The following is a 24,180-nucleotide window of genomic DNA, read 5'->3' on the forward strand; positions in this document are numbered from 1 at the left end:
TACATTCATCCAGGTTTATTTTAAACCAGTTTCAGCCCTTTTGAAACTGGTTTATGTGCACTGAACTTTTGTTCTGTTTCAGGTTTAAACCAGTTTCCAATCACTTATCAGTTTATATGTAACTTCTGTCCTCAGTCACAGTCCCTCAGCATCCTAGGATACTTTGCACCTCCCCCATGAACCCTCCCCTCACAGGGTGTTCAGGTAAGCCTTGGCCCAAGCATGCTCAAATGTCCTCCCTCGCCTGCCCAGCTTTTGGCCCGGGCCCCTGCAGGCATGTGACTGCATTTCTGGAATCAAAAGTGGATGTCTTCTTACTTGCTTATCAGTTCAGTCTACGTAGCTTAGACTAACCTGCAAAGATTGAATTAATTCAGCCTTGGACTTTTTGGCTTTATGTACTTAGCCAAAAAGTGTCCAAAAATTCCAGGATTTTAAAAATGTTAAACGAACTGTAACCTACAGGCTTTTGTCTTATTTGACAGATGTTCAACTGTTTCCTTAATCACAAAGGGGACTTGTGTCCCCCACCCTCCCCTGCAATCTCAGGTTCACTCAAAATAGACCTTTTGTTAGACCCTCTATCACTTTAGGATTTGCATCAGACCTTAAGATTTTGGTTGCGTTTTGAATGCTTTACACAGCTGCAGTTTTAAGGCTTCTGGTGTACTCTCTGTTCCTCTTCTTTATGAGCAAATATTACCATTTGTTTTGACAGCATCCCCCATAATCAGTATTATTTATTGAGTGTATTTTCACTGCATTGGCTAAACAAGTTTAATCAGAAGTAAAATTATACTTGGCGAATAGGTAGGTTGGTGGCTTTGTTTGCCAAGGCACTAAGCTGATTTTCTGTTTCATGCTTTTCCTGAAGCTTGCTTAATTGTAAATTGCCTGAAAATCACATGCCCTTCCATTTCCCTCTGCAGAGTAAATAGAAAACTCTTGACTAACTAGCTGTAGGCATAGCTATGTGGTTGATTTTTTTGCCTAGAGTAAATATGGCCACAGTCATTTGACATCATACTGGGCTTCTCCTTTATCAGATTAGCTACAAAGACCTAAACAGAGTTGTGCAGCTCCTTTCTGTACCCACAAATTTCTTCTCGGATATACAGATTCTCTGAGGGAGTTCTGTTCAAGACACCATATAACATTGTTTTGTGATTCTTGAGGTTTTTTAGCCGAGTAATGAAAATCCACCTCCTTGTCCTATGGTGGAAAGGGTCAGTACTCCTTTAGATTGATATACTGTGTCCTGATATAGCATGTATGGAATTGAAGAAAAAGGGCACATGGAAGATCTGTATCCCTCACTTGTATTCTCTGAGAGAAGATTAAAAAGGGCCATGGGTGATGGCCCCACTAGTGTTTCTAGACATCCCAAAGGAGCTGGAGCAGATCTCTGTCTTCTACTGCCTGTAGCAGCTGAATACTCTACTGTCAGTGCTGGGCTCTGGGCAGCCAAGCCTGGGATCCAAACTGGGATCAAGGTTGCTGTTCTCAGGTTCAAAACAGAGTCAGAGAGGGCAACCAGAGCAGAGGAACAAGCTGAGTCAGGAAATAAGGAGATCAAAAGGAAAATAAAGTGTGTAAATGAGCAGGTCAGGAAATCAGGAGCTCAGAAAGCAGGCTGTTATCAGAGATGTGATCCCAAGTCAGGAAAACCCTGTTGTTGAGACACTTCCTGTCCCCCTCCCTGTCTTATGTAAGCAAAGTGGAGGGTCAGGTGTTAGAGTAGGTGGAGACTTGGGCACTGATGGAGGCTTTAGGCAGGCCTTATCCACTTTTGGGGAACAGCAGCAGGGTAGCAGGTTGGGTAGACAGCCATACTGGTTCAGGCCAAGGCTGTAGGTCTGACATTGATCTTCCTAAAAAGATGCAGTTGTGCAGTCTCCAATGCAGTCCTCAAGCACTCTAGGAGGCGTTAGTCACTGGTAGAATATTTTTAGCCATTGCTATTAGCATACTAGTCTCATGAGCTCTTTATTCTCCTCCTTCAATGTAATAGTGGCTTTACTAGCTTCAGCCTAACTTTTATGTAGTTTTCAAATAGTACTGGAAGGAGAGTGGCCCCCTCCATTTTTTTCCCTTCCTGTTTTCACTATTTAGAAGAGGCAGAAAAATGTAAAGTGCACACAGAATCAGGTACCATTGGATGAGATGTCAGTATTGACATGACTTAGCTTCAAGGAAGCCTGTAGCAAGCTTTGTTTTCTTCATAATCCGCTCTCTGCATACTAACACCTTCCACAGAACAGAAACATTAGGTGCATTCAAGCATTTTTTCCCAGGTGAAGGGAATGTATGGATTGAAACATAGATATCTCCTTCCAAAGTGTGCTCTGTGTACCTCTCTCAGCAGTGTTTGTGTGTGCCTTGAGTATAGGCTTATTGAACACTGAATTTAAAATAAATGATCTAGTCATTTGCAGCCGTTGTTTTGTAAATGTGAATGTGCTGCTAGAGGCATAGCTTGAGGGTTCTTGCAAAGATTACTGTCTGATGGCTAAGCATTTCAGAAACTCTGAATGCACAAGATTATTTTTCTTTAGGGCACTATGTGTTGCATTGAATGAAGCTACATATGATTGGAAAACTTGCTGTGCTAAGGGAGATGTCAATCTCAGGGGTTGTCACTGAGAAATCACATGTAGGCCATGGAGTTTACATAAGTTCATGAAATATTATGTTTTTCTTTAGTGATCTAAACACTATGATGGATTAACTTTATTAAGGCTTCATCCCTGTCTTATTAAAGGAGGCACAGTTATCAGTGCCTATTTTTAGGTTTGCCTTATGCCATCTGTCATGGTCACCAGACCCTGATTCACTTGCTTACTACTTTATCAAATCATTTTGGTTGAAGTTTCAGTAGTGGGTGACTGTTTCAAGCTGAAGTTCAGCAGAAATGATTCCACAGTTTTGCAAAATGAGGTGAAAGAGAAATATGTAATTTTGTTGTTGTTGAAAAATACGTTATTTTGTTGAGAAGTTGTAGTATATTACTTATTTGCAGTAAGAAATTTGGCAGCAGAGTGCATATTGTGTCAGGTATATGACTTTTGTCCTCTTTGTGGAAATCACTGTAGATATGGCCAAATTAAGATATTCTGAAAGGCTGTTCATGCTTGCGCTATTGTGAGACTTGGACAAGTTATCCAGAGAAGCTTGATGTAATAAGTGTGCTCCATTCTGGAGCTGCAAAGGCTGAGCTGGCCTTCATACTCCTTTGAATGTGTAGGGCTATAGCATAGCAAAAGACATCTGCTTGCCACAATGTCTCTATAGTGCTAGGCATCACTGTATCCAGGCACTGTAGAGAAAGAGAAGGAAATGGCTTTGTATAGTGAGGAGCTGGATCTGAATAAGGGACAAATGGGGGAAAATGGGTCCCAAGAGCTATGATGCAGGGACAGTTGGGCAAGGATCGCAAGGGTTTCAGAGCAGCTGGATGACATGTGAGGGCCAGAGAGGTATGAGCATGGAGCCATGGAGATCTGTAGGGACAAGCAAGACAAGGTTAGCCTAGGTGGAGACAAAGGGCTGAACGCACTGTGTTTGGGTATGGTGAAAGCTGAAGGACCACTATACAATACCCTCTTCAAAATAAGGAATGGAGTCCAGGGCTCCTGCTTTCACCATTTCTCCATAGTCAACAAATAAATAACAGGTATGATAAGGCCTACTGACAAAATCTGTGTCCTATTTTCCTGTATGTCCTATGGCCTGCGCATGGGATAATAACCTTCTAAATGCTGTCAGTCTAATTAGCTGATGGACTGTATGGTATCCAATGTGGTTCTACATGATAAGAGACTTACTATTTTTTCAGGATGCTAAATAAAAACAAAAAATAAAAAATCCCCCTAAAGTGTACGTTAAAAGAAGTTTAAGGTTTAAAAAGTCAACTGCTTGTAAGTGACGAAATTAAGACTGTACAGGTCCATTTTGGCTTCCGGGTGTGTTTGCATTATGATACATCTTCAGTTATGTGGCAATGCACATTTCCTTCTGGAGGATGCTGCTCAAGGAATGAATCAGTGTTGTAACATTAATTACATTTCTGGGGACCAATGAACATGTTAGGGAACTGTAACAAGCCAAAGTAAAGTGCCAGGGTTTAGTTGGGTGCCACCCTGTTTTGAACCCTATCTCTGTGATACCAGTAAGCTTCTTAAACCAGACTTTTCATAGGTAGCCTCTAAATCTATTCCTTACTTTTTGGGTGGCCACTTGAGTTCTGATTTACAGAAATAATGAACATTCACAGCTGAAGTGAGCGGGGACAGTTCTCTGTACAAATCAAGTACTATAAACTGTTAAATTCTCTGAAACATTAGGAAGTACACAGCTGTGTGTCTCAGTTCTCCATCTGTACAATGGAAATAATAATATCATATTACTATGATGGGGTTTGTCAAAATGAATTCATTAATATTTGTGAAGCACTCAAATAGTGCTGTGATGAGAGCACAGGAAAAGACCATAAAGGAATTAGCAATTTTGCATTTAGAGTGGGATTTGATTAACATGTAGCTGATGAGGCAAAAGTATTCCATACTAAACAAGGAGAAAACAAAATATAGAGTAGTTTTTTATTCATTATTATTGCTTATTCATTGAGCACCAACCCTTCTATTCACTGAATGATTCAGATCCTGTGGAAAAAATAGGAGATGGTCTTGTTGCATTAGTTGTTTTTACCCGATGTATTTCAGTGGCATGGCAGTGGGTAGACTTGCAATGGTTGCATTTTTATGTAGCTTTAAAATATGTGGTTGGAAAGGATTTTTTGACCTCCAGTACAGTTCCTACTTTTGTATAGTGCTAATAATTTCATCCTGAAGGTGATATAGAACAGAAACCAAAAGTGTCTCCATTAGCATCAGTCTGTTTTAAATGTCTCCCTTCTGAGTCTCTGGTCTGTTTAAGGTAGAGTAGCAGAGGTTTGTATGTAATATAGACACAATGAATATATAAAAAATGTAAAAGTTACATTAATCTCCCTGTATTTAAGATTCTGTTGTAGCTAGATAAGCACTGAAGGGTGGAATAAGACATTGCCTTTCATTGTCTTTGTGCCACCATAAAAAAAAATTATGTCAGCAAAGGCCAAACAAACAGGTGTCCATGCCCCTTGTCTTAGCACAAATGCCCTGAATTTGTGGCTGTGACAAAGGTGCTATTAATTTGTGCTGCTATTCAGTGGTGGACATCTGTATGCTTTGTGGGACTAACTATCTGTTCAGAATTGGGTCCCTTAAGCCCTGGGAGCACTTCCCCTCTTATAGCAATGTACCCTGGGGAAACTTGGGGACATCTCTATGAGCAGCAAAAGCCAGGGTTCCCCACTTAGAGACTTGCTCCAAGGTTCCCCAGGGCACATTTTTCCAAGTGGGAACCCCAGTTTTTCCTGCTTACAGAGACATGCCCTGGGCTTTCCCAGAGCATGTCTTTGTAAGCAGGGAAAGCTGGGCAGGCACTCCTGGGGTTGAGGGTCATGATCCTGCACAGGAATTCCCAGGGTGCATAGGACCAGGCCCCTCAAGCCCTGGGAGAATACATCGCCTATTGTTCTGAAGCATCAAGGGGTGGAACAAAGGGTGACGTGTTTCGCCCAGTTAAGTGCATCAGCTGTCTCTGGATGCATCCCAGTACAGCCGATCTGCTCCATTTGGGGATGTCTGTTTCTAGCCCGAGGTAACATAGTTTAGGATGTTCCAATGTCTGTCACCTGGATATCGAAGCATGGTTACAATCCAAATATTTGAAATATACTTCTATCAAAAGTGGTCAAATATTACTACACATGAAGAACTGTTATTTAATAAAGCAAATAATACACTTTTAAAATCCAAGTACTTTACAGAATTTACATTTCTCAGTGTTTCATTAGTAGCTCTTACACCATTTCCAGAGATGCAAAATGAATATTAATGAAACTCACTCTGAGTGTGTGGGATGCAAACTCTTTGAAGTTAATAAACTACAAACTTTAAAATTAGAAAGTTTGATCTGACAAAATATGACTTCGCGCTATTTGGAAAAGTAGCAAAAACAGATACAGATACAAAAGGGTACTCATTGGTTACTCAACAGCTACAGATACAAGAATCAGATACAGGAGGGTGCTCATTGGGTGTAAAGGGCTATAAAATCTGAGAGAAGTAAGTGGACAAGTTGCTTATCCCAGGGATGTATAGTAGCTTTGCAAAACAGATCACACAATATTATAGCAAGGACATACACATCCATGAATAGCCATCCCTCAGTTTCCCAGGACAGGCATGATTCTTGTCACTGGTGGCTGTCTCTCAGATTTGTGTGAATCCGTTGGGCTTCATTCCTTTCTGGGAATCTGTTTCTGTGCGTCTTACACAAATTAAATGATTAGCCAATATTTTTGTATCCATGGCCCAAAAGAAAGACTGCACGATCCAGAAGGATGGTGACCTGCAATTGAAATATTTGAGTGAGCACATGTCCCTAGTACCTAGGCTCTTTGGACCATTTCACTGTGTGTAGAAGTGAAATATACTACTGAAAGAGCCTTGGCATCATTTAATAACAGTTTCCTAGAAAATTGTACTCTGTTTTAGAGTGGGGGTTTACAAGGTTTTGTAGCGGTGTACTGGAATAACCTGGCTCAGGTCCAAGGTCCCAGATGCCCCTGTTGCTACTACTGTCTGCTGCTCAGCTGCAGTGTAGCCAAATCCCCACTACCACCTCACTCGCCCACTGCTTAAACAGTGCCAGAGCCAATCAGGTATGTGGGCTGGATCCAGTGGCTCTGTGGGCCAGATCAGACTTGCATGCCATATGTTGCTGACCCCTGATTTAGAGCACAAAGCATCATTATGTTGTACGTAATCATTTATCCATCCATCTTTCTTTTTAATGCAAATATAGACTAATTATTTCAATTATTTTAGCCACGTCTTCAATGTTCTTTAATGTAAACAGAATGAAAGTCTTTCGTCATTCATTTAATTGACTCAGAAGAGTATTTTCCTTTGTTTTCTGGCTCTACCCTTATGCATGCAAATTTTTTCTTCTCCAATGGCTCTTTATAACCAGCTATGCTCCTGGAAGATTTAAGAGTGAGCACCTGAAGCTGCATAACATTGATACTGAGCAAACCTGGTAACCAATGCAGCAGATGTAGAATGGCAAAGGGAATGGAATCCTGGTTGATAACTGATTTGTGAAAGGGGGCCTGAAGGACTTGTGGTATATCACTGCCTACCAAGTTTGTGTTAAACAGGGAGCAGGAATCTGCAAGTGCCAAACCCCTATGCAGAAATGAAAAGGTAACCATAAGGGGTGTACAAAGTGGGCAGTATTTGATTCGGATTCAGCCCGATTCGGGGGACAGTGATTCGATTTGCTGATTCAGATCACTTTCCCGATTCAAGTTGGCTAAATCTGAAGATTCTTTTCTGATTTGGAGAATCAGCCATTTGGGCAGACACCACTTTATATGTTTTTTTTCTATGTACCTCAAGGTACCAGGCATGGCTCGTGAATACTGAGATGGAGGAGTGGGTGGAGCATACCATGGGAGCGCGCTCTTGGCGGCAGACCCAGAAGTGGACTGGAAGTACTTTTGGTCCACTTTTGGGTCTGCCGTCAAGCGTGTGGGGGACACCTCCCCCTCCCATGTCCCTCTGGCTTGGCAGTTGGCCACGGGGGTCCCTGGGTACCCCGCCAGACCCAGGAGGCACCAGTTGTCAAGCTGGGGAGCAGAGGGGTCCCCTGCATGCTCTGCGGCAGACTCAGAAGCAGACCGGAAGCAGCTCTGGTCCACTTATGGGTCCGCCACTGAGCATGCAGGGGATCCCCCCATGCTCCTGTGGGATGCTCCATGTGCCCCACCATCTCAGCATTCATGAGCCGTGCCTGGTACCTCAAGGTATGTAGAAAACACATATAAAGCTGTGTCTATGGCTGAATAGTTGAGCCTCTGAATCTCTCCTAATTGAATTGGAGGCTTCCGATACAATTTGGAGAGATTAACAGGTCTCCTGATTCTATCTGGATTTGGAGATTCAGCCACCCAATCGGGCCAAATCTCCTCTGAATTGAATCAGTGACTGAAGCTTCGCACAGCCCTAGTAACCATCAGTCTGAACACTCAGGATATAACTACGCTGATATATAAGGTCAAGTGTATGGGCCTCTCATTCACATACTTTCTGAGTATGCTTAAGATTGACCCTAGCACAGTTCAGCCTGACTCTGGAAGATCTGATTATTTCAGTTCTGAGGTGGAGCTTCATCTACTCTTCCCTCCATGCAATGTGGATTGAGGAGCAGACTACCAGCACAGGATGTCTGCCAACAGCAATCTCACAGCATCCTTCCTCTGCCTTCTGTCCCTTGGACATCCTACCTCTTTTCTTTTCTGCTCGTACCTGGAACCTGATATAGGAGAGATGAGACTGATTCCTTAAAAAGCTCTTTGCTCATGAAACTGAAAGCACAGTGTAGATGGATTTGATGTGGGCCAGAAGGTAAGATAGAGGTTGTGAGGATTAATTTGGGTGGTCTGGGCTGATTGAGTGCTGACCCTAAATAACAGTATAGACATACCCTCAAACTGGTATTGGTGAAATAGGTAATAAAATATCATCAGCCTTGCTGCCTCCCATTTAGTAACTGTCTGTAAATTCTGTCTGTTCTGTTTTATTCTGTTCTGTATAGTCAGCTGGTGATATGTAACAAATGTCTAGTCTAATAGTATTGAATATTGATCAAGCACCTGAAGCACCTTTCATTCTTATATGTCATAAAGTCATCAGATGCATTTGTGATCTAGGCTACTGCCAAATAAAATTGTAAGACGGTTTATAAAGATCTTGAAAAATAATGCATGTTCTCACTTATAGTTATTATTGGTGAACTCTTGTTCCTTTTTTGTGTTCTTTAGAAGGATTGTCTTTTTCTCACTGTCATGGAAAATTCCTTGACCCCTCATGTTTTGATTAGTATAATTACCTAGTTGCACATCTTCTGTCATTGAAGGAAGGCACATCATTTATTAGGATGCAGTTCTTTGACTTTTTTGCTTTCATGGTTGTGGTAACTGGTAATGCACATTTTTCATGCTCTGCAGATTCAGATCAAATCTGGCCTACCCTAAAATAGGGACTGATGTTTTTATATCAAGAATTGAGGGTTCTGAAATAAACTGATAGGCACCAGATATAATGATTAAATAAATGAAAGAAATGTTAAAAAAAAAAGGAAGTCTCTTCATCTTACTTCTTCTATATTAGTCACAAATGCATCCCTGCAAAAAGGGTTATGTATAAATCTGACATGTAAAGTGCATGGAAACTATTACTTATGTGAATATTATTAAATTAATGATTTTATTACATTCTAAAAATGTTTTGTAAATACCCTGAGCTATAAATACCGTCTCTTTCCTTGTTTTAGCATTTATCTTATGGCAATGGTAGCTTACATGTTGATGCAGCCTTCCAGCAGACACTTTGGAGTGTAGCACCAATCAGTTCAGGAAGCGAAGTGGCCCAAGGTAAGATTGAGCTGTGTTTATAGTTAATTTCTAGATATGAATTAAATACTTAAGGGTGGGGAAGGGAATCATAATAAACTGCCATTCATTGCTGAACTGTAGCTGTGGGACTTCTTGTACATGAATATTAGATCAGAATATTACATCTACTTTTACAAAGGGATGTAAAAGTTTGTTTTGAATATGGTAGTAGAAACTGTGCTGTAAGGTATAATAATAATTTCCTACATGTGTCTTTCTCCAGGATAAAAATTAAGTACAATATTGTTTTCCCTGAAGACACGTTAATATTTATAATAGCAGGTAGAATAGCTTGTAGCCCAAATTAAAATAACGATATAATGTTAACCTAAAAGCTACAATAAATAAGGAGAATATTTAACCCATGCTTAAAGTGTGGCTCTTTTTCTCTCCCTAATGATTTTTAGAGGATTGTGGGTTTGGTTCTGATTCTCACTAAGAATCTAGGTCCTTTAGCTCGAGTAGTAGAGCCTTTTGCTTAGACTGCCTTGTTCAATACACAGTAATGCATATATTCTGTGTTGGTGTAGTGTTGTTTAATAAGCCTGAATTTGGGATACAGCTCAGTTAGCTCAGATGTGTGATGCTAATGCCTTTCTACCCATCACACTATCACATGTTTAACCGAAAATAGAAATGCTGTAACTTTTACATGATTAAACAAGAGGGTTAGGTGGTAGGGATCGATACAAAAATCAATCTAAGCCCCCTCTGCAAAATGTTAAATTTATAAACAGCTAAATGTTGTCTTTAAAGTATTACTCACTCCTATTACAATAAGGTGATAGACATCTAGCTGTGCAAGAATTTACTCCTATCACCTACCTCTCTTGTTTAATTATGTAAACTTTATGTAATAAAGTGAATGGAAGCTATTGGCAGTAGGGCATGTGGGCAAAGGATGCGACTAGAAGCTGGGGAGGGGAGGGAGTCAGATTAGACAAGAAGCCTGGTTCAAGGGAACTGGGACTCCCTGGGTTTGGAAGGTGGAAGAATTGGAATGGTTAGGCCATGAGGACTAGTACTGGGCATGGGTGAGAAATGGCTGAACTGAGACAATATTGGGGTGAAGGGTCCAGAAAGCAGACTTGCATCTGATAGGCCAGGGGAATGGGACTCAGATGAAAAGCCTGAGAAGTCAAGAGCAGGGCTGGCTCATTCAGAAAAAGCTAAGAGATGTTTGGCTAGGGGAAAAAGACAAGATTTGGGATAGGTTGTATACGGTAGTATGGTAAATTCTTTCTAGGTTCTGTGCATTTCTTCAATTCTCGTAGTGAATTGGACAAAGAATTTCTGAATTATAACATTCTGACTCATTAGTCCCTTTGTGGCAGAATGGAGGTGAAAGGTTTCTTCTTTAAAAAGAAAGAAATCTGTCAGGGCCAGAAATTCAAATATTCCTAGCTTTTTATAAAGTAGTTACTTTGAAATAATTTTTATAAATATTGTATTGATAGGCCTTAAAATAAAATTTAAAAAATCCCTACTTTCTGATTTTTCCATTGGGGGGAAAGGATTTTTCTTCTAAGATCCAAAACAAAAACACCTTATCAGTTTACATTGTTTCTTGACACTCTTAAAATACTGATTTTTTGGAAGTTGTTGCCTATTCATTTGTTTATGATTTGATTAATACTGTTATTAATACCTGTCCTGTATGTTTTTACTGTTCTTTAGGGAAAAGGGAAGTATTTTGCACAGTTAGAGACTAAGGATTGCTTAACAGTTCTGCTATGATGAATTGTTAAGCAATTATCTGCTAAATCTAGCTGGATTGAAATGTAGGACAGGGAATTAGCCCTCTCTCCTACATTTAATCTGAAATCTGGCAGGTGGCAGGGTAGAGTTGTACTTAGTAGTTTGTCTTCTGTTTGAAAAGTAGCAACCACCCAGGTGTTCAGACGCACAAAGGTTCATATGCATTTTTGTAGTGAAGCTGGAAGCTTCAACTACTGTAATTTTCCATTTTCTCCTATTTTATAGGTACAGAAATTTACCAGATTGATTTACCATCTTTATCCAAATCCAATACAATGTTGAATTTAATACCTCCCCTGACTAATTAGATTCTATAAATGGGAAATTATACATGTGTTATTTTTCCATGTATAGGATCTAATTAGTAAAGAGTTGTCTTAAATTTGTTCCCAACTACCGGGGACAGGATAGGGGAGGAAGGGCAGGCAGTCAGACTGTCACACCTTGCTCCCTCACCACTTCCCCTCATGACTATGCCCCTACTGCCTGTCCCTCGTCCCTCTTGCCACTTGCCCCCCCAGCCTGTGCTTCTGCTGCATATTTACCCACCCCAGCCCTTGCAGCTGCCTGAACCCCCATTCAGGCTGCTGCCCCATCCCTCACCCAGTCCCCAGTGGGCTGCAGTCTGAACCCCCCAGTGCTCTGCTGTCACATCCTCTAGCTCATGCTTCTACCCCATGTCCTTACCTGAACTTCTGAGCAGAGCAGGTAAGGGTTATCTGGCAGTAATGCACTGCTGCCTCATCCCCCTGACCTGCACTGCTGTCCCATTCCACCCCTGCTCCCTGACTTGATTCCCCCCTTGCTGTTGCCCTATTCCCCTCCTGATTCCCTTACCCAATCCCTGACCATACTGGCCTTCCATGCCTTGCCTGATTCTGTCCTGATTTCCACCTGGTCTACAGCCCCATCTGTCATCTGATTGTTGACCTATTCCCCCCCATCCTTGCCTCTTCCTCATCCTCAGCCCCACCCATCCTGCTTCCCATCCCCACCCCAGGTTAGCACCCATCCCAGACCCAAGGCCTGGCCCCTGACTCACACTCAGTGGGTTGCTGTTGGCTCCAGCTCTGACCCTAGGCCAACATCAGGGCCAGGGAAGACATGGAGTGTTGGTACTTGATTCCAAGGTGAGGCTTGTTTTTCCCCATGTTGGTGGATGGGAAAAACTCATCGTGGACTCAAGTTAAATATGGTAATCTATGTAAACAAAATGTTCCCATGCCAAGGAGATCAGCTGGCTAGTGTCAGAAATGATTTGGAGCGAAGACTTTATTACAGCCAACCCAGCAAGGGTTACTGTAATTAAGAGCGTTTCACTGGGAGGAAAGAATCATGTTGAAGTTAGTGCAGTCTTTCTGTCTGATCTTGGCAAATTATTTTAATGTTTGTGCTTCAGTTTATCTATAACTAAAACACAGATATGTGGTATCCCAGAGTGGAGAGGCAACACTTTGTTTGCTAATGTCATTGAAATATTTTATATGCAAAGATCTCAAAATGTTTGCACATAATTCCAGAGAATGCTTGTTCTGAATCAATGCTAATACTGGCTATTATACATGTTTAGACCTTTACCATTTTATGTCAATTTGTAGATACAAATAGAAAGTTATCTTTGATAGATTCCTGAAATGGTTCAGTTACATACAAATGACTGTGTTAAAAATAATAATTCATAATATGGACTAGGAATTTACTAGAAATTTAGGCTAAATGGAATGAAATTGAAAACGAAATGTAAAATGAAAAATGTGGCCTTAGTATGTCCATTGATTGCTTTCACATACCTGTCTGAAGCAAAAACCAGTTTCTTAATGGAAGTCAATCTTAGACGGAGATCAAACAAAGGAATATTTTGCAAATTGCAGGAGGGAACTTTTAAAGAGTGTTGCTCAGTGCCATACCTGACCTTAGGGGAGAAATGTTAGCGAAGGTCTCTCAACATATGTCTGCATCACCACCAACATAACTTCATATCACTGCATTCAAATATGTAAAAGTAGTCATTAGCTATTAATGAATTAACACATTAAAATCTTTTACTGAAGAGTCAAAAGTTTGCCTTCAACAAGTAGCCAAAAAGAATTTAAAATTAAATAGAAAAGGAAAAGAGAACCAAATACTAACACAATATTGAAACTTACAAGTAATGATTGGTTTTATTCTAGAGTGGAATGATTAAAAGGATTTTTTCTTTAATACATAGTAAGTTTTCAAATATGTCTGAAGTACTACTATTACTATTTATTTTTGAAATTCCATCCACAGTAATTGCTTGGTAATGTGGCTGTATTATCTGTAGCCTTACAAACTTTTTGTATTTTGAAATTAGACAGAGCATTTGCACATATGCTCCGGGAGTGTCTGTGTGTGTGTGTGTGTGTGTGTGTGTGGCGGGGCTCTTTAATAAAAGCAGCTCTGAGCTTTAGATAAAGCACCCCCACCTCCATTTTGAAGCATGGGGATGCTGATACAGGAGATGTGGGAGGCTGTTGGAGTCAGTAATTGCCAGATGCATCAGAGAAGACTCAATTAACTGTAATTCCAGAGCAATGGAGGAGCCTCCCTGCTTATGTATAAGCACCCTTATTTCCTTTCTAGCCTCCTATTGTGAAATGTTCATCCAGTGTAGTGGATTCTTTTTAAGCTGAATTCTTCCATGTTGGCTCTGTACCAAAAGGCTCCCAAATTCATTTTTGAAAGTGTGAAGAAATTGTAGATTAACTCTTGAAAACAGAATTTCTTGTAAGGGAGAGCTGTCTCAGAACCTTCACTTACCTCCTCATTTGTCCCTCAAAGGGAAAACATTAAAGAAGTTCAAATAGGTGTTGTACCTTTTGACCCCTTAAATGTATGTTAAAAATAAGTCACTAAGTTGAGAGGGAAATCCTTGGGGTTAAGACCAAGCATCTCCAGAGGACAATGGGATGTTCTTGCAGAAGCAGGCAAGGGGTTCTTACCACTGCTGCAGCATGGCTCTGGGGGAAGCTTGCAGTGCAATGAGGTATGTCCAGGCAAGGACACAGGCTATGGGCTTTGCTAGAAGTGCCTGCACCAAATTATGTTACCTTTTTAAAAGTTAGGTACAAGCTCTGCAGCTGGGGAGACAAAAGCAAGGTTGCCTCCATAAGGTGGCAAATCAAGTTCTTCCTCTGGACAAAGTATCTAATGCAAAGATTTGGTGCATTAGGATGTTAATGATAGTCCATACCCCCAACCTCCTCTCCCATGATGCCATATAAAGACCAAGACAGTTAAATTCTTAGGTAATCTAGAGCTGAAGATCTTGATGTAAATACCTAGTAACAAGGATAAACGTAGGATTACACTTTAAATTTATTGCACTTTGGCAATACTTGTATAGCTTGTCATACCTAACAAACCTCATTGAAATAAACTGAAAATCAACTGAACTTTTGTCTTATCCTATCACGCTCTGGTAAAAGATGTTGATAGGATCTTGTAAAATTCAGTTAGCTTTTAATACTTTGTGCCCGGAAAAAGGAAAGGAAAGATTTAAATTTCTTGATGTTCTAACTCAGATTTATGTTAGGCTATTATGGATTTATTTTCAGCTTAGTTTCACAATTCCATATAGGTTGTGATAGTATCTACATTTCATACACATGTGTTTGTGCTTTTTGGCAGATATGTGTTCCTAAGTATTGGGTAAGTGGGTGACCTCATCTGCCAGTTCTGCATGTTCAGCTGTGGTGTGGACACACTGGAGGCAAGCTGGGAAGTGAGCCTTCAGTGTTGTTTGAGTGTGTTTCTTGCGGTTCACTTCAGATGAGTATCCATGATTTTCTCATCTTTATTCAAGGGTATCTGATAGGAGGTGATGTGCTGAGGTTATTGCATGGTCATATGGATGAATGCTTGACTGTTCCATCAGGGGAGCATGGAGAAGAACTGCGAAGGTAAGTCTTTGAGCCTAGAATGGATACAATAATAACACATTTTATTAAATTAAATTTGATTGTTGCTGCTATAACAATATTTTATTACAGTAAATTGATACCAGTATCACTCATCTTGCAAAGAGATCCCATTGAGATCCACTTTTGATATGAACTAACAGCCTCCTTTGCATTTTCCTTTTCCAGTTCCATTAAACTTGCTTCTTTTGCAGGTGCAAACGCAATAAACTAGAGTCCTGGACTTCATTCAGAAATATCAAGCAAAATTGCCTGAAATACCAGGGGAACACAGAGCAAAAATTGAGTGATTTAGCAACCTTTGCATTCATGATTTTGAGACATCTCTTTACTTGCGTGCTTACCTTGAAACCAAATGTGGGAATATAAATACTCAAATTCTATTGTGCTAACATTGAGCTACAGTGATGTTCTGAGTGACAGAATTAACTTCCTGTTTCTATTGGGTCTGTTTCTTTAACGTCTGCAGAGATCTGTAGATGAACTTTGTCAGTTGTTTCACTGCTACTCTATTTTGTAGGTGTGCACAGTACTTTGGGAGATAGTAGAATAAGATTGTACAAGAAGCCATAGAATCTTCTAAGAGAAAACCCAGAATACAGCAGAAAGTGATAACGGTGGTTCAGCGTGTGACTCTTTCCTCTGAGTCACTACTTAACCATCTTACTCCACACCAGTTTGCTCCTCATGTAGTGCTTGTATGCAGAGAAGGGCAGAGATTACGCAGAACAATTAGTGTATAATTAAAGACTATTATAAACTCTGTTCTGTTGTAACATAGAGTCATTCATAGATTCATAGATGTTAGGGTCGGAAGGGACCTCAATAGATCATCGAGTCTGACCCCCTGCATAAGCAGGAAAGAGTGCTGGGTCTAGATGACCCCAGCCAGATGATCATCTAACCTCCTCTTGAAGACCCCCAGGGTAGGGGAGAGCACCACCTCCCTTGGGAGCCCGTTCCAGACCCTGGCCACTCGAACTGTGAAGAAGTTCTTCCTAATGTCCAATCTAAATCTGCTCTCTGCTAGCTTGTGGCCATTATTTCTTGTAACCCCCGGGGGCGCCTTGGTGAATAAATACTCACCAATTCCCTTCTGTGCCCCCGTGATGAACTTATAGGCAGCCACAAGGTCGCCTCTCAACCTTCTCTTGCGGAGGCTGAAAAGATCCAGTTTCTCTAGTCTCTCCTCGTAGGGCTTGGTGTGCAGGCCCTTAACCATACGAGTGGCCCTTCTCTGGACTCTCTCCAGGTTATCCGCATCCCTCTTGAATTGCGGCGCCCAGAATTGCACGCAGTACTCCAACTGCGGTCTGACCAGCGCCCAATAGAGGGGAAGTATCACCTCCTTGGACCTATTCGTCATGCATCTGCTGATGCACGATAAAGTGCCATTGGCTTTTCTGATGGCTTCGTCACACTGCCGGCTCATGTTCATCTTGGAGTCCGCTAGGACTCCAAGATCCCTTTCCACTTCCGTGCTACCCAGCAGGTCATTCCCTAGGCTGTAGGTGTGCTGGACATTCTTCCTTCCTAGGTGCAGCACTTTGCATTTCTCCTTGTTGAACTGCATTCTGTTGTTTTCTGCCCACTTGTCCAACTGTCCAGGTCTGCTTGCAGCTGTTCCCTGCCCTCCGGTGTGTCCACATCTCCCCATAGCTTTGTGTCATCTACAAACTTGGACAGAGTACATTTCACTCCCTCGTCCAAGTCACTGATGAAGACATTAAAGAGTATCGGTCCAAGGACCGAGCCCTGCAGGACTCCACTGCCCACACCCTTCCAGGTCGACACCGACCCATCCACCATGACTCTCTGGGTGCGACCCTCCAGCCAATTCGCCACCCACCGGACTGTGTAGTCATCCAAGTCACAGCCTCTTAACTTGTTCACCAGTATGGGGTGGGATACCGTATCAAAGGCCTTCCTGAAGTCTAAGTATACGACATCCACCCCTCCTCTTGTGTCCAGGCATTTCGTAACCTGGTCATAAAAAGAAACTAGATTGTTCAGGCATGATTTGCCTGCCACGAACCCGTGCTGATTTCCCCTCAGCATAATTTGTCCTGCCGGGCTCTCACAAATGTGAGCCTTGATAATTTTTTCAAAGACTTTGCCAAGGATGGAGGTGAGACTGACAGGTCTATAGTTGCCCGGGTCCTCCTTCCTCCCCTTTTTGAAAATGGGGACCACGTTGGCCCTTTTCCAGTCCTCCGGGACTTGGCCCATGTGCCACGAGCTTTCAAATATTCCCGCCAGTGGCTCTGCAATGATGTCAGCCAGTGCCTTCAGCACCCTTGGATGGAGCTCATCCGGGCCTGCCGACTTAAAGGCATCCAGTTCTTCCAAGTGACTCTGCACCATCTCAGGGTCTACGCATGGAAGTCTGGCGCCTTGCTGCTGTCTCTCTACAACCCCAGTGAGAGACTTGTCGTGCCCCTTGCTTAGGAACACTGAGGCAAAGAACTCATTGAGGAATTCAGCCTTGTCCCCCCTGTCCGTCACCAATTGTTTCTGCCCATTTAGCAGGGGTCCTATTCCTCCCTGGGCCTTCCTTTTACTCCCTATATATCTAAAAAACAATTTCTTGTTATCCTTTACTTGGGATGCCATCCTCAGCTCCATGGTAGCTTTGGCCCGTCTAACTGCCTCCTTACAAGCACGAGCAGAGGAGGTATATTCATCTTTGGTGATCTCTCCCTGTTTCCACTTTTTATGTGCTCCTCTTTTGTCCCTTAGGCTGCTCTGGCTTTCTCTGGTCAGCCAGGGAAGCCTCCTGGCCCCTTTCCCTCTTTTGCCTCACTCGGGGATCGTCTTGCATTGTGCCCGAAGGATCGTTTCCTTAAGGCACAGCCACCCTTCTTGGGCTTCCATCTCTTCAAATCTCCTACTCTTCAGTGCGTCTTTGACTAATCGCCTGAGTTCATTGAAATCAGCTTTCCTAAAGTCTAGCACTTTCACCCTACTAGTTACCTTACCCACTCGCCGTCTTGTGGTGAATTCTATTATTAGGTGATCACTGTCCCCCAGATGGCTACCGATCTGGAGGTCCGCTACCATGTCATCTCCCGTTGCCAATACCAGATCCAGTATGGCATTCCCCCTAGTGGGACCGTGTACCTCCTGTGTCAGGTGGAGGTCCTGTATACAGGTTAGAAACCTGCGTGAGCAGTGGGACTTTGTTGTCTGCGACTCCCAGCAGATGTCTGGGTAGTTTAGGTCCACCATGACTACCGCCTCTTTAGCTTTTATGGTCTCCGAGATTTGCCTCAGGAGCCCCGAATCTCTTTCTTCCCCTTGGTGTGGGGGTCTGTAGCAGACCCCTACCACCAAATCCCTTTCTCCTTGCCCCCCATGTAGCCTAACCTACAATCCTTCTACTTCCTCATCCTTGGATTCCGTCTTGATGAGGGTTGATGTATAATGCTCATTGACATAGAGCGCAACCCCTCCCCCTTTCTTCCCCACCCTGTCCTTTCTGTACAGTCTATAACCCTCAATATGTACCGCCCAGTAATGGGATGAATCCCACCAGGTTACCGTTAGCCCCACTAAGTCATAGGTGTTTAGTGCAAGCAGGAGCGCTAGTTCATCCTGCTTGTTTCCCATGCTCCTAGCATTAGTATATAGGCACTTGAGCCCTGCGACTGGTGCCTTTGCTGCCCCCCTGCTCCGAGTCCGAAGGGGCCCTTTGATTCTTACCTTCTCATTTCTTAACTGTGCCGTAGTGCTGGCCTCCCCATGGCTTTCAGGTTCCCAATGCTCTCTTTCTTCAGGCTGGGCTGTCCTTGTGGGTGCCACATGGTTTGGTGGTCCACAGCTTCCCCCGCCCTCATCTTCCCCTCCCCCTGGCGAGCCTAGTTTAAAGCCCGCCGGAGGAGATCCGCCAACCTAGAAGAAAACACACGCTTACCTTTGGGGGACAGGTGAAGCCCATCCCAGCTGAGCATGTCCCTCGTCGTGATGTGCGGGTCGTTGTCCAGGAAGCCGAAGCCTGCCTTGAGACACCACTGCTGAAGCCACCAGTTGGTCTCTCGGATACAGTTCTCCTGCCGTCTTCCGCGTCCGTTCACTGGTAGGATGGAAGAGAATACCACCTGTGCACCGAACTCCTTCAGCACACCTCCCAGAGCACTGTAGTCCGCCATCACGTGATTGGGGGTTCTCCTGGCTGCATCATTAGTACCCACATGGACTAGGACCATGGGGTAGTAATCGGTGGGTTTGATCCTGGCCTGGATTACCTCCGTCACATCCCGAATCTTTCCTCCAGGGAGGCAGCATACCTCTCGTGCTGAGGGGTCCTGGCGACAGATGGGCCCTTCCATACCTCTCAGGATGGAGTCGCCTATGACGAGCACTCGTCGCCTCCTCCTCTGGGTCCTCTTGGATCTCTTGATCTGTTTGGAGTGTGAAGAATGTGGTGTTTCTTCCTGCCCAAGGGTTTCCTCCTCCCCTTCCATCTCCTGCAGGATTGCCAGGGCCTCGTACTTGTTCTCCAGTCGAACTGGAGAAGCTGGTACCGATTCTCTGCGAGCTGCTCCGGTCCTGGCTGTGACCGTCTGCCACTCTGCTGCGGAGGGCATTCCCCGGGCTGCTTCTTCCTTCGGTGCCTGGTCCTGCAGGGAAAGGAAATATCTGTCAATTTCATCCTCCGCCTCCCTGATCCCCCTCAGCCTGCTAACCTCCTCCCGGAGCTCCCTCACCTGTGCCTCCAGAGCCCCAAGATGGGCACCTGCCGGACAGGTGTGGGGGCCCCCACAGGCCAGGAGGTAGGGGGACATCAGCTCCCCCATGGGCTCAGTCTGGGTGGAGGCCTCAGACCAGCCCTGGTTAGCCTTGTCCCCCTGGGCAGAGGCCCTAGCAGCACTCTTCGTAGACACCATTCTGAGCTGCTGTTTGTAGACCTGTGTGGTGTCTACTCCCTACCCGTACAGGAGTCCCACTCCTGGCCCTCCCGGCCCGCCCGCTGGTGCGAACGCCTGTGCAAACACTGGCGCGCTCTCACAGAGTGCGCCTGTTTGCACGCTCTGTTCACGCTGCGCGGCTTGGGAGCGCGGCTCCCTTCCGGCTCAGCTATATGGGACCCGGGGGGCTTCCCCTCCGGATCCGGCTCAGCTGCACCGGGTCCCTCCGCCCCACTTACCTTTGGGGGATCAGCTGTTGCTGCCCCCGCTGCCGATTCCTCCGCTGCTGCTGCCACCTCCGGTCAGTCAGTTGGTTAAGGGGGCACACGTGCGTGCGGGACACACGTGTGCCTGGCTCCTCTCCTTCCCGCTGCTGGTTCCCGAGTCATGTTACGTGAATAACACTGAGAAGCACTGTTTATGTAATTTGACGAACACCCTATGTTAGACTTTTGTAAATTCCTATAGGTCTGTTGGTAGAATGCAGAAAACCCTTTCCCATTTTGAAGATCTCTTATCGGCTTCCTTTTTTTGGTTTTACTCCTAAAATGTCACATAAAGTTACTTTCTATGTTACAGCTTTAGATATAAGTACTTCATACCTCACATTTCTTCTGTTTAGAAAATAAAATCTCTACTTATTTCTTATTATGGAGTAAATTTTTTTTATCCTGACCTCTGAAAGGATGATGCACTAATCTGTGGGTGACTTGCTGTGGATCCTACGTTCCTTTTTTGAAAACTTTAAGTACTTTATTTGCCACGTGGTATTTAGTTACTGACAAGGCTGTAACTAGAAAGCTCTGGAAAATTTTGGTAAGGAGTGGTCTGATCAAGATCCACTATTTGTGGTTACCTTCATTCACATATATTTAATTTCTCCAGATTTTGTATGGAAAGTATATACAAGAGAGCTGACAAGAGAGCTGATTGATTTGCGTGTTATCTCTTCATGCAATTTTTTTAAATGGGTGGCAGATCTTAGTTATAATGTTAAAATTGGATTTGTTTCAGGAAGTCTTCAAAAGCAGGTCATCTCAGCAAAATGACAGGGTAAAAATGGTATTAGTATTCATATCCACCAATTTCTGTATCTCACTTTCTCAGATTGCAAGTAAAACTATATTTTTCTCTGAAACCTTTTTTTCAAATAGGCAAAAGATTAGACAGGTCTAAAATACAAGTTTTGTGGGATATTGTTGCCTTCTATCAAATCACTTAAGTGTGAAGGTTCCACACTAGACAGCTTTTAAAATAGGACATTTGTGACATGGTTATAGGAATTTAACTGTAGTAGGTTTCTAAAGCTTACCACAAAATTATAACACAAGCAACCTGCATGTTGTATGATATTCTCTACGGCCAGGAGCTGGATGTTTGGGCATGCTCCTGAGAGTGGCAGTGAATATAGCCAGTAAAACGCTAATGACAACCACAATGTTTTTCAGCACTGAGCACATATAACACAAGAGCTATTGTCTGGACATTGCAACGCAAATAATAAACAGCAGCAGTAATATATTAAGCTAGTAAAGTTCAACATCCAGCTGTGGGCTGAATCCAGCCTGCAGGGCTCCCTCCAGGTTCGTAAATCTGGTGTCATGGGAGCATTGGCAGCATGAGTTACCATGAATTCCAGAGATCCTGGGAGGTTTGGTACAGTAGTGTGCATAATCTTATTTATTTATTAGATTGACTGCCCTTCCCAAAAAGGGCTCTGAGCTGTTTATAATAAAAGATAAAATAACCTATAAAAATCAGAATAATATATTCATAGATTCATAGAATAAATAGAACCTATTAAATTTATTAAATCCATAGATTCATAGAATTATTAAAATAAGATAGAATAATAAGAGAAACTCCCCCAAATACCCAACATTTTTTGTTAAAAATTCCACCCTACCATCCCCGTTCCTGCCCCCCCCCACACACTTTTAATTTAGGAGAATGTCCCTGCTGCCCAACCTAGCCTTACTTTCCAACTTATGGACCTACCTAAATTGTGGCAGAAGTATGTGGCACAGTGGCACCTTTAATTTTGCTCTTTTTGCCATGACCCTCCCCACACCCCCACCCCACAGTATTAGTTGCATCTCAGCTACTCAGAGGTTGTGGGGGAGGGTCATGGTAAAAAGAGTGAGATTAATGTCCCTCCCATACCTATCTCTCTCTCTCTCCCATATGCAGTCATGGCATTTTTCACCCGCCCCCTCACTCCCCTGCTGCCTCCCAGACCATACATATTCAAATCAAATATTTATAACAAGAAATACAATAAATTATCCTATCCCCACTGAAAGGTCACCTTTGGTGGCATCCACCTTGGGCACTTGCTCTTGGGAAGTCTGTAGTCCTTTATAAAGTCAGCAAGCTTCCTTTCCAGCACAGGTGGTCATGTGTTCTGGTCCTTTTGTGTTCTGGGCTTAACTTTTAGAGCAAAGAGTCAATGACATCAACCTCCCTTACTGAACTGAAACAGTTCTGAGAAACAGGCAGCTTCACGAGTAGGGGCTAAAACTACAATCTAGACCTCTTGATTTGGACTGAACGCTTAGACCCTCTGATTTCCCCTGTGTTCTCAGGAGCTGTGTTGTCTGGGGCAGCAGGTATTGGTATAGAAACACTGCTTTTGAGAAGATGGCCCCAGCCTCAGTAGGTGTTAGCTTATCCACAGAGACCTTGACACCTTTGCGAAAGTTAGGGGCCTGGACTAGTGAGGTGCAATTGCATAAAATACCAAAGAAAAAGAACACATTGTATTGCTGATTTTTATCCTTCATATGGTGCTGTCACTATCACTGCTGGGAGATGGCTGTATTATTCTTGGGTAGTATATGTGTCTCATTAGAAATTGTTCAAAACTATATTGAAATATTTGTAGAATGGAAGAACTCTCTCAGAAAGCTGATTTACGGGTTTTGACAATTCTGAATAATTCAGATAATAAAACCCAGTGCAATAAAGTTGGAGTGTATTGCTTGGAGTGGTATTTTTGTACACGAACCAAGTGAAATAAGTGCCTACAAAATACATTTTAATAGCCTTAATAATTAGTCATAGAAAATAAGTCAACAGGCTAGTTTCCCTCAATCCGTCCAAAAGATGAGCATCCCCTCAGAAGTAGTCTTAAGCAGACTCAGTTTGAACTGTTAAACCTAGCGTGGCTTGTAATTAACAACAGAATAGCTTGGAATAGAAAGGGTGGAAAGAATGATTTATATGATCATATTTTTATACTGATGTAAGACTGACATACTGTCATATTGCTTCTAAAATATGGAAGTGTAGGCTAGACTGTACCAAATACTGAGCTCTGACTCTGATCTAGTAGACATATGCTTAACTTTAAACACATATTGTCCAACTGATGCCAGTGGGACTTCAGTCCACCCTATGTACTTAAGTTAAAACATGCATTTTTTAAGTGTTCTTACTATCTTTCCTAATACTTTTTTTTGTGGGGGGAGATCTAAATCTAGAGTATCCATCCACATCTTTCTTTTGCAACTTAAATAATTTGTTAATAACTATTATTAAGTATTTTTGGATAACTGTTCTTAATAGTCTACCACAGAAGATATTGGTAACTGCTTGTATTTTAAGTGGCTTGAAAGGGTCTCTGTAACAGGGGGCAAGCTCGGGGCCCATTCTCATGCTGGCCCACCCACCTATTTCTATGGGCAATCTGCCCAGTCTTTCCTGCCACGACTTTGTTGTTTCCATAAACTGTTGGTATAATTCGGGAGACTGCCCTGATGCCAGGGAAAACTATCTGTGGCTCCATTCCTCTCCTATACTGCAGCCCAAGCCTAGCAGATGGCATCTAGGTGACACAGTGCTCTTGGCCCTAACTCTGGCCTCTCTCATTAGAATCCATGCCCCTCACTCATACTTGGCTCCTTGCCCCACACACACACAGTCAGGGCTCCTAGCCTCTGGGCTTCTTACCTGTTGCTAGGCTCCATGCCCCTCACACACTCTGGGCTCCTAGCGTCTCACTAGGCTC

General features: G+C 43.0%; 1 protein-coding gene across 1 annotated transcript in view; it reads left to right on the forward strand.

Annotated features, from left to right (window-relative positions):
• Nucleotides 1–24,180, forward strand: part of RYR2 (ryanodine receptor 2) — an 875,416-nt gene that overhangs the window by 357,215 nt on the left and 494,021 nt on the right. The window contains exons 7-8 of the mRNA XM_059715710.1: nucleotides 9,445–9,544; nucleotides 15,150–15,246. Of these exons, the coding sequence (XP_059571693.1) occupies nucleotides 9,445–9,544; nucleotides 15,150–15,246 (197 nt within the window). The remainder of the gene's footprint in view (nucleotides 1–9,444; nucleotides 9,545–15,149; nucleotides 15,247–24,180) is intronic.

Source organism: Alligator mississippiensis, chromosome 1 (assembly GCF_030867095.1).
Source record: "Alligator mississippiensis isolate rAllMis1 chromosome 1, rAllMis1, whole genome shotgun sequence".
Classification (NCBI taxonomy): Eukaryota; Metazoa; Chordata; order Crocodylia; family Alligatoridae; genus Alligator; species Alligator mississippiensis.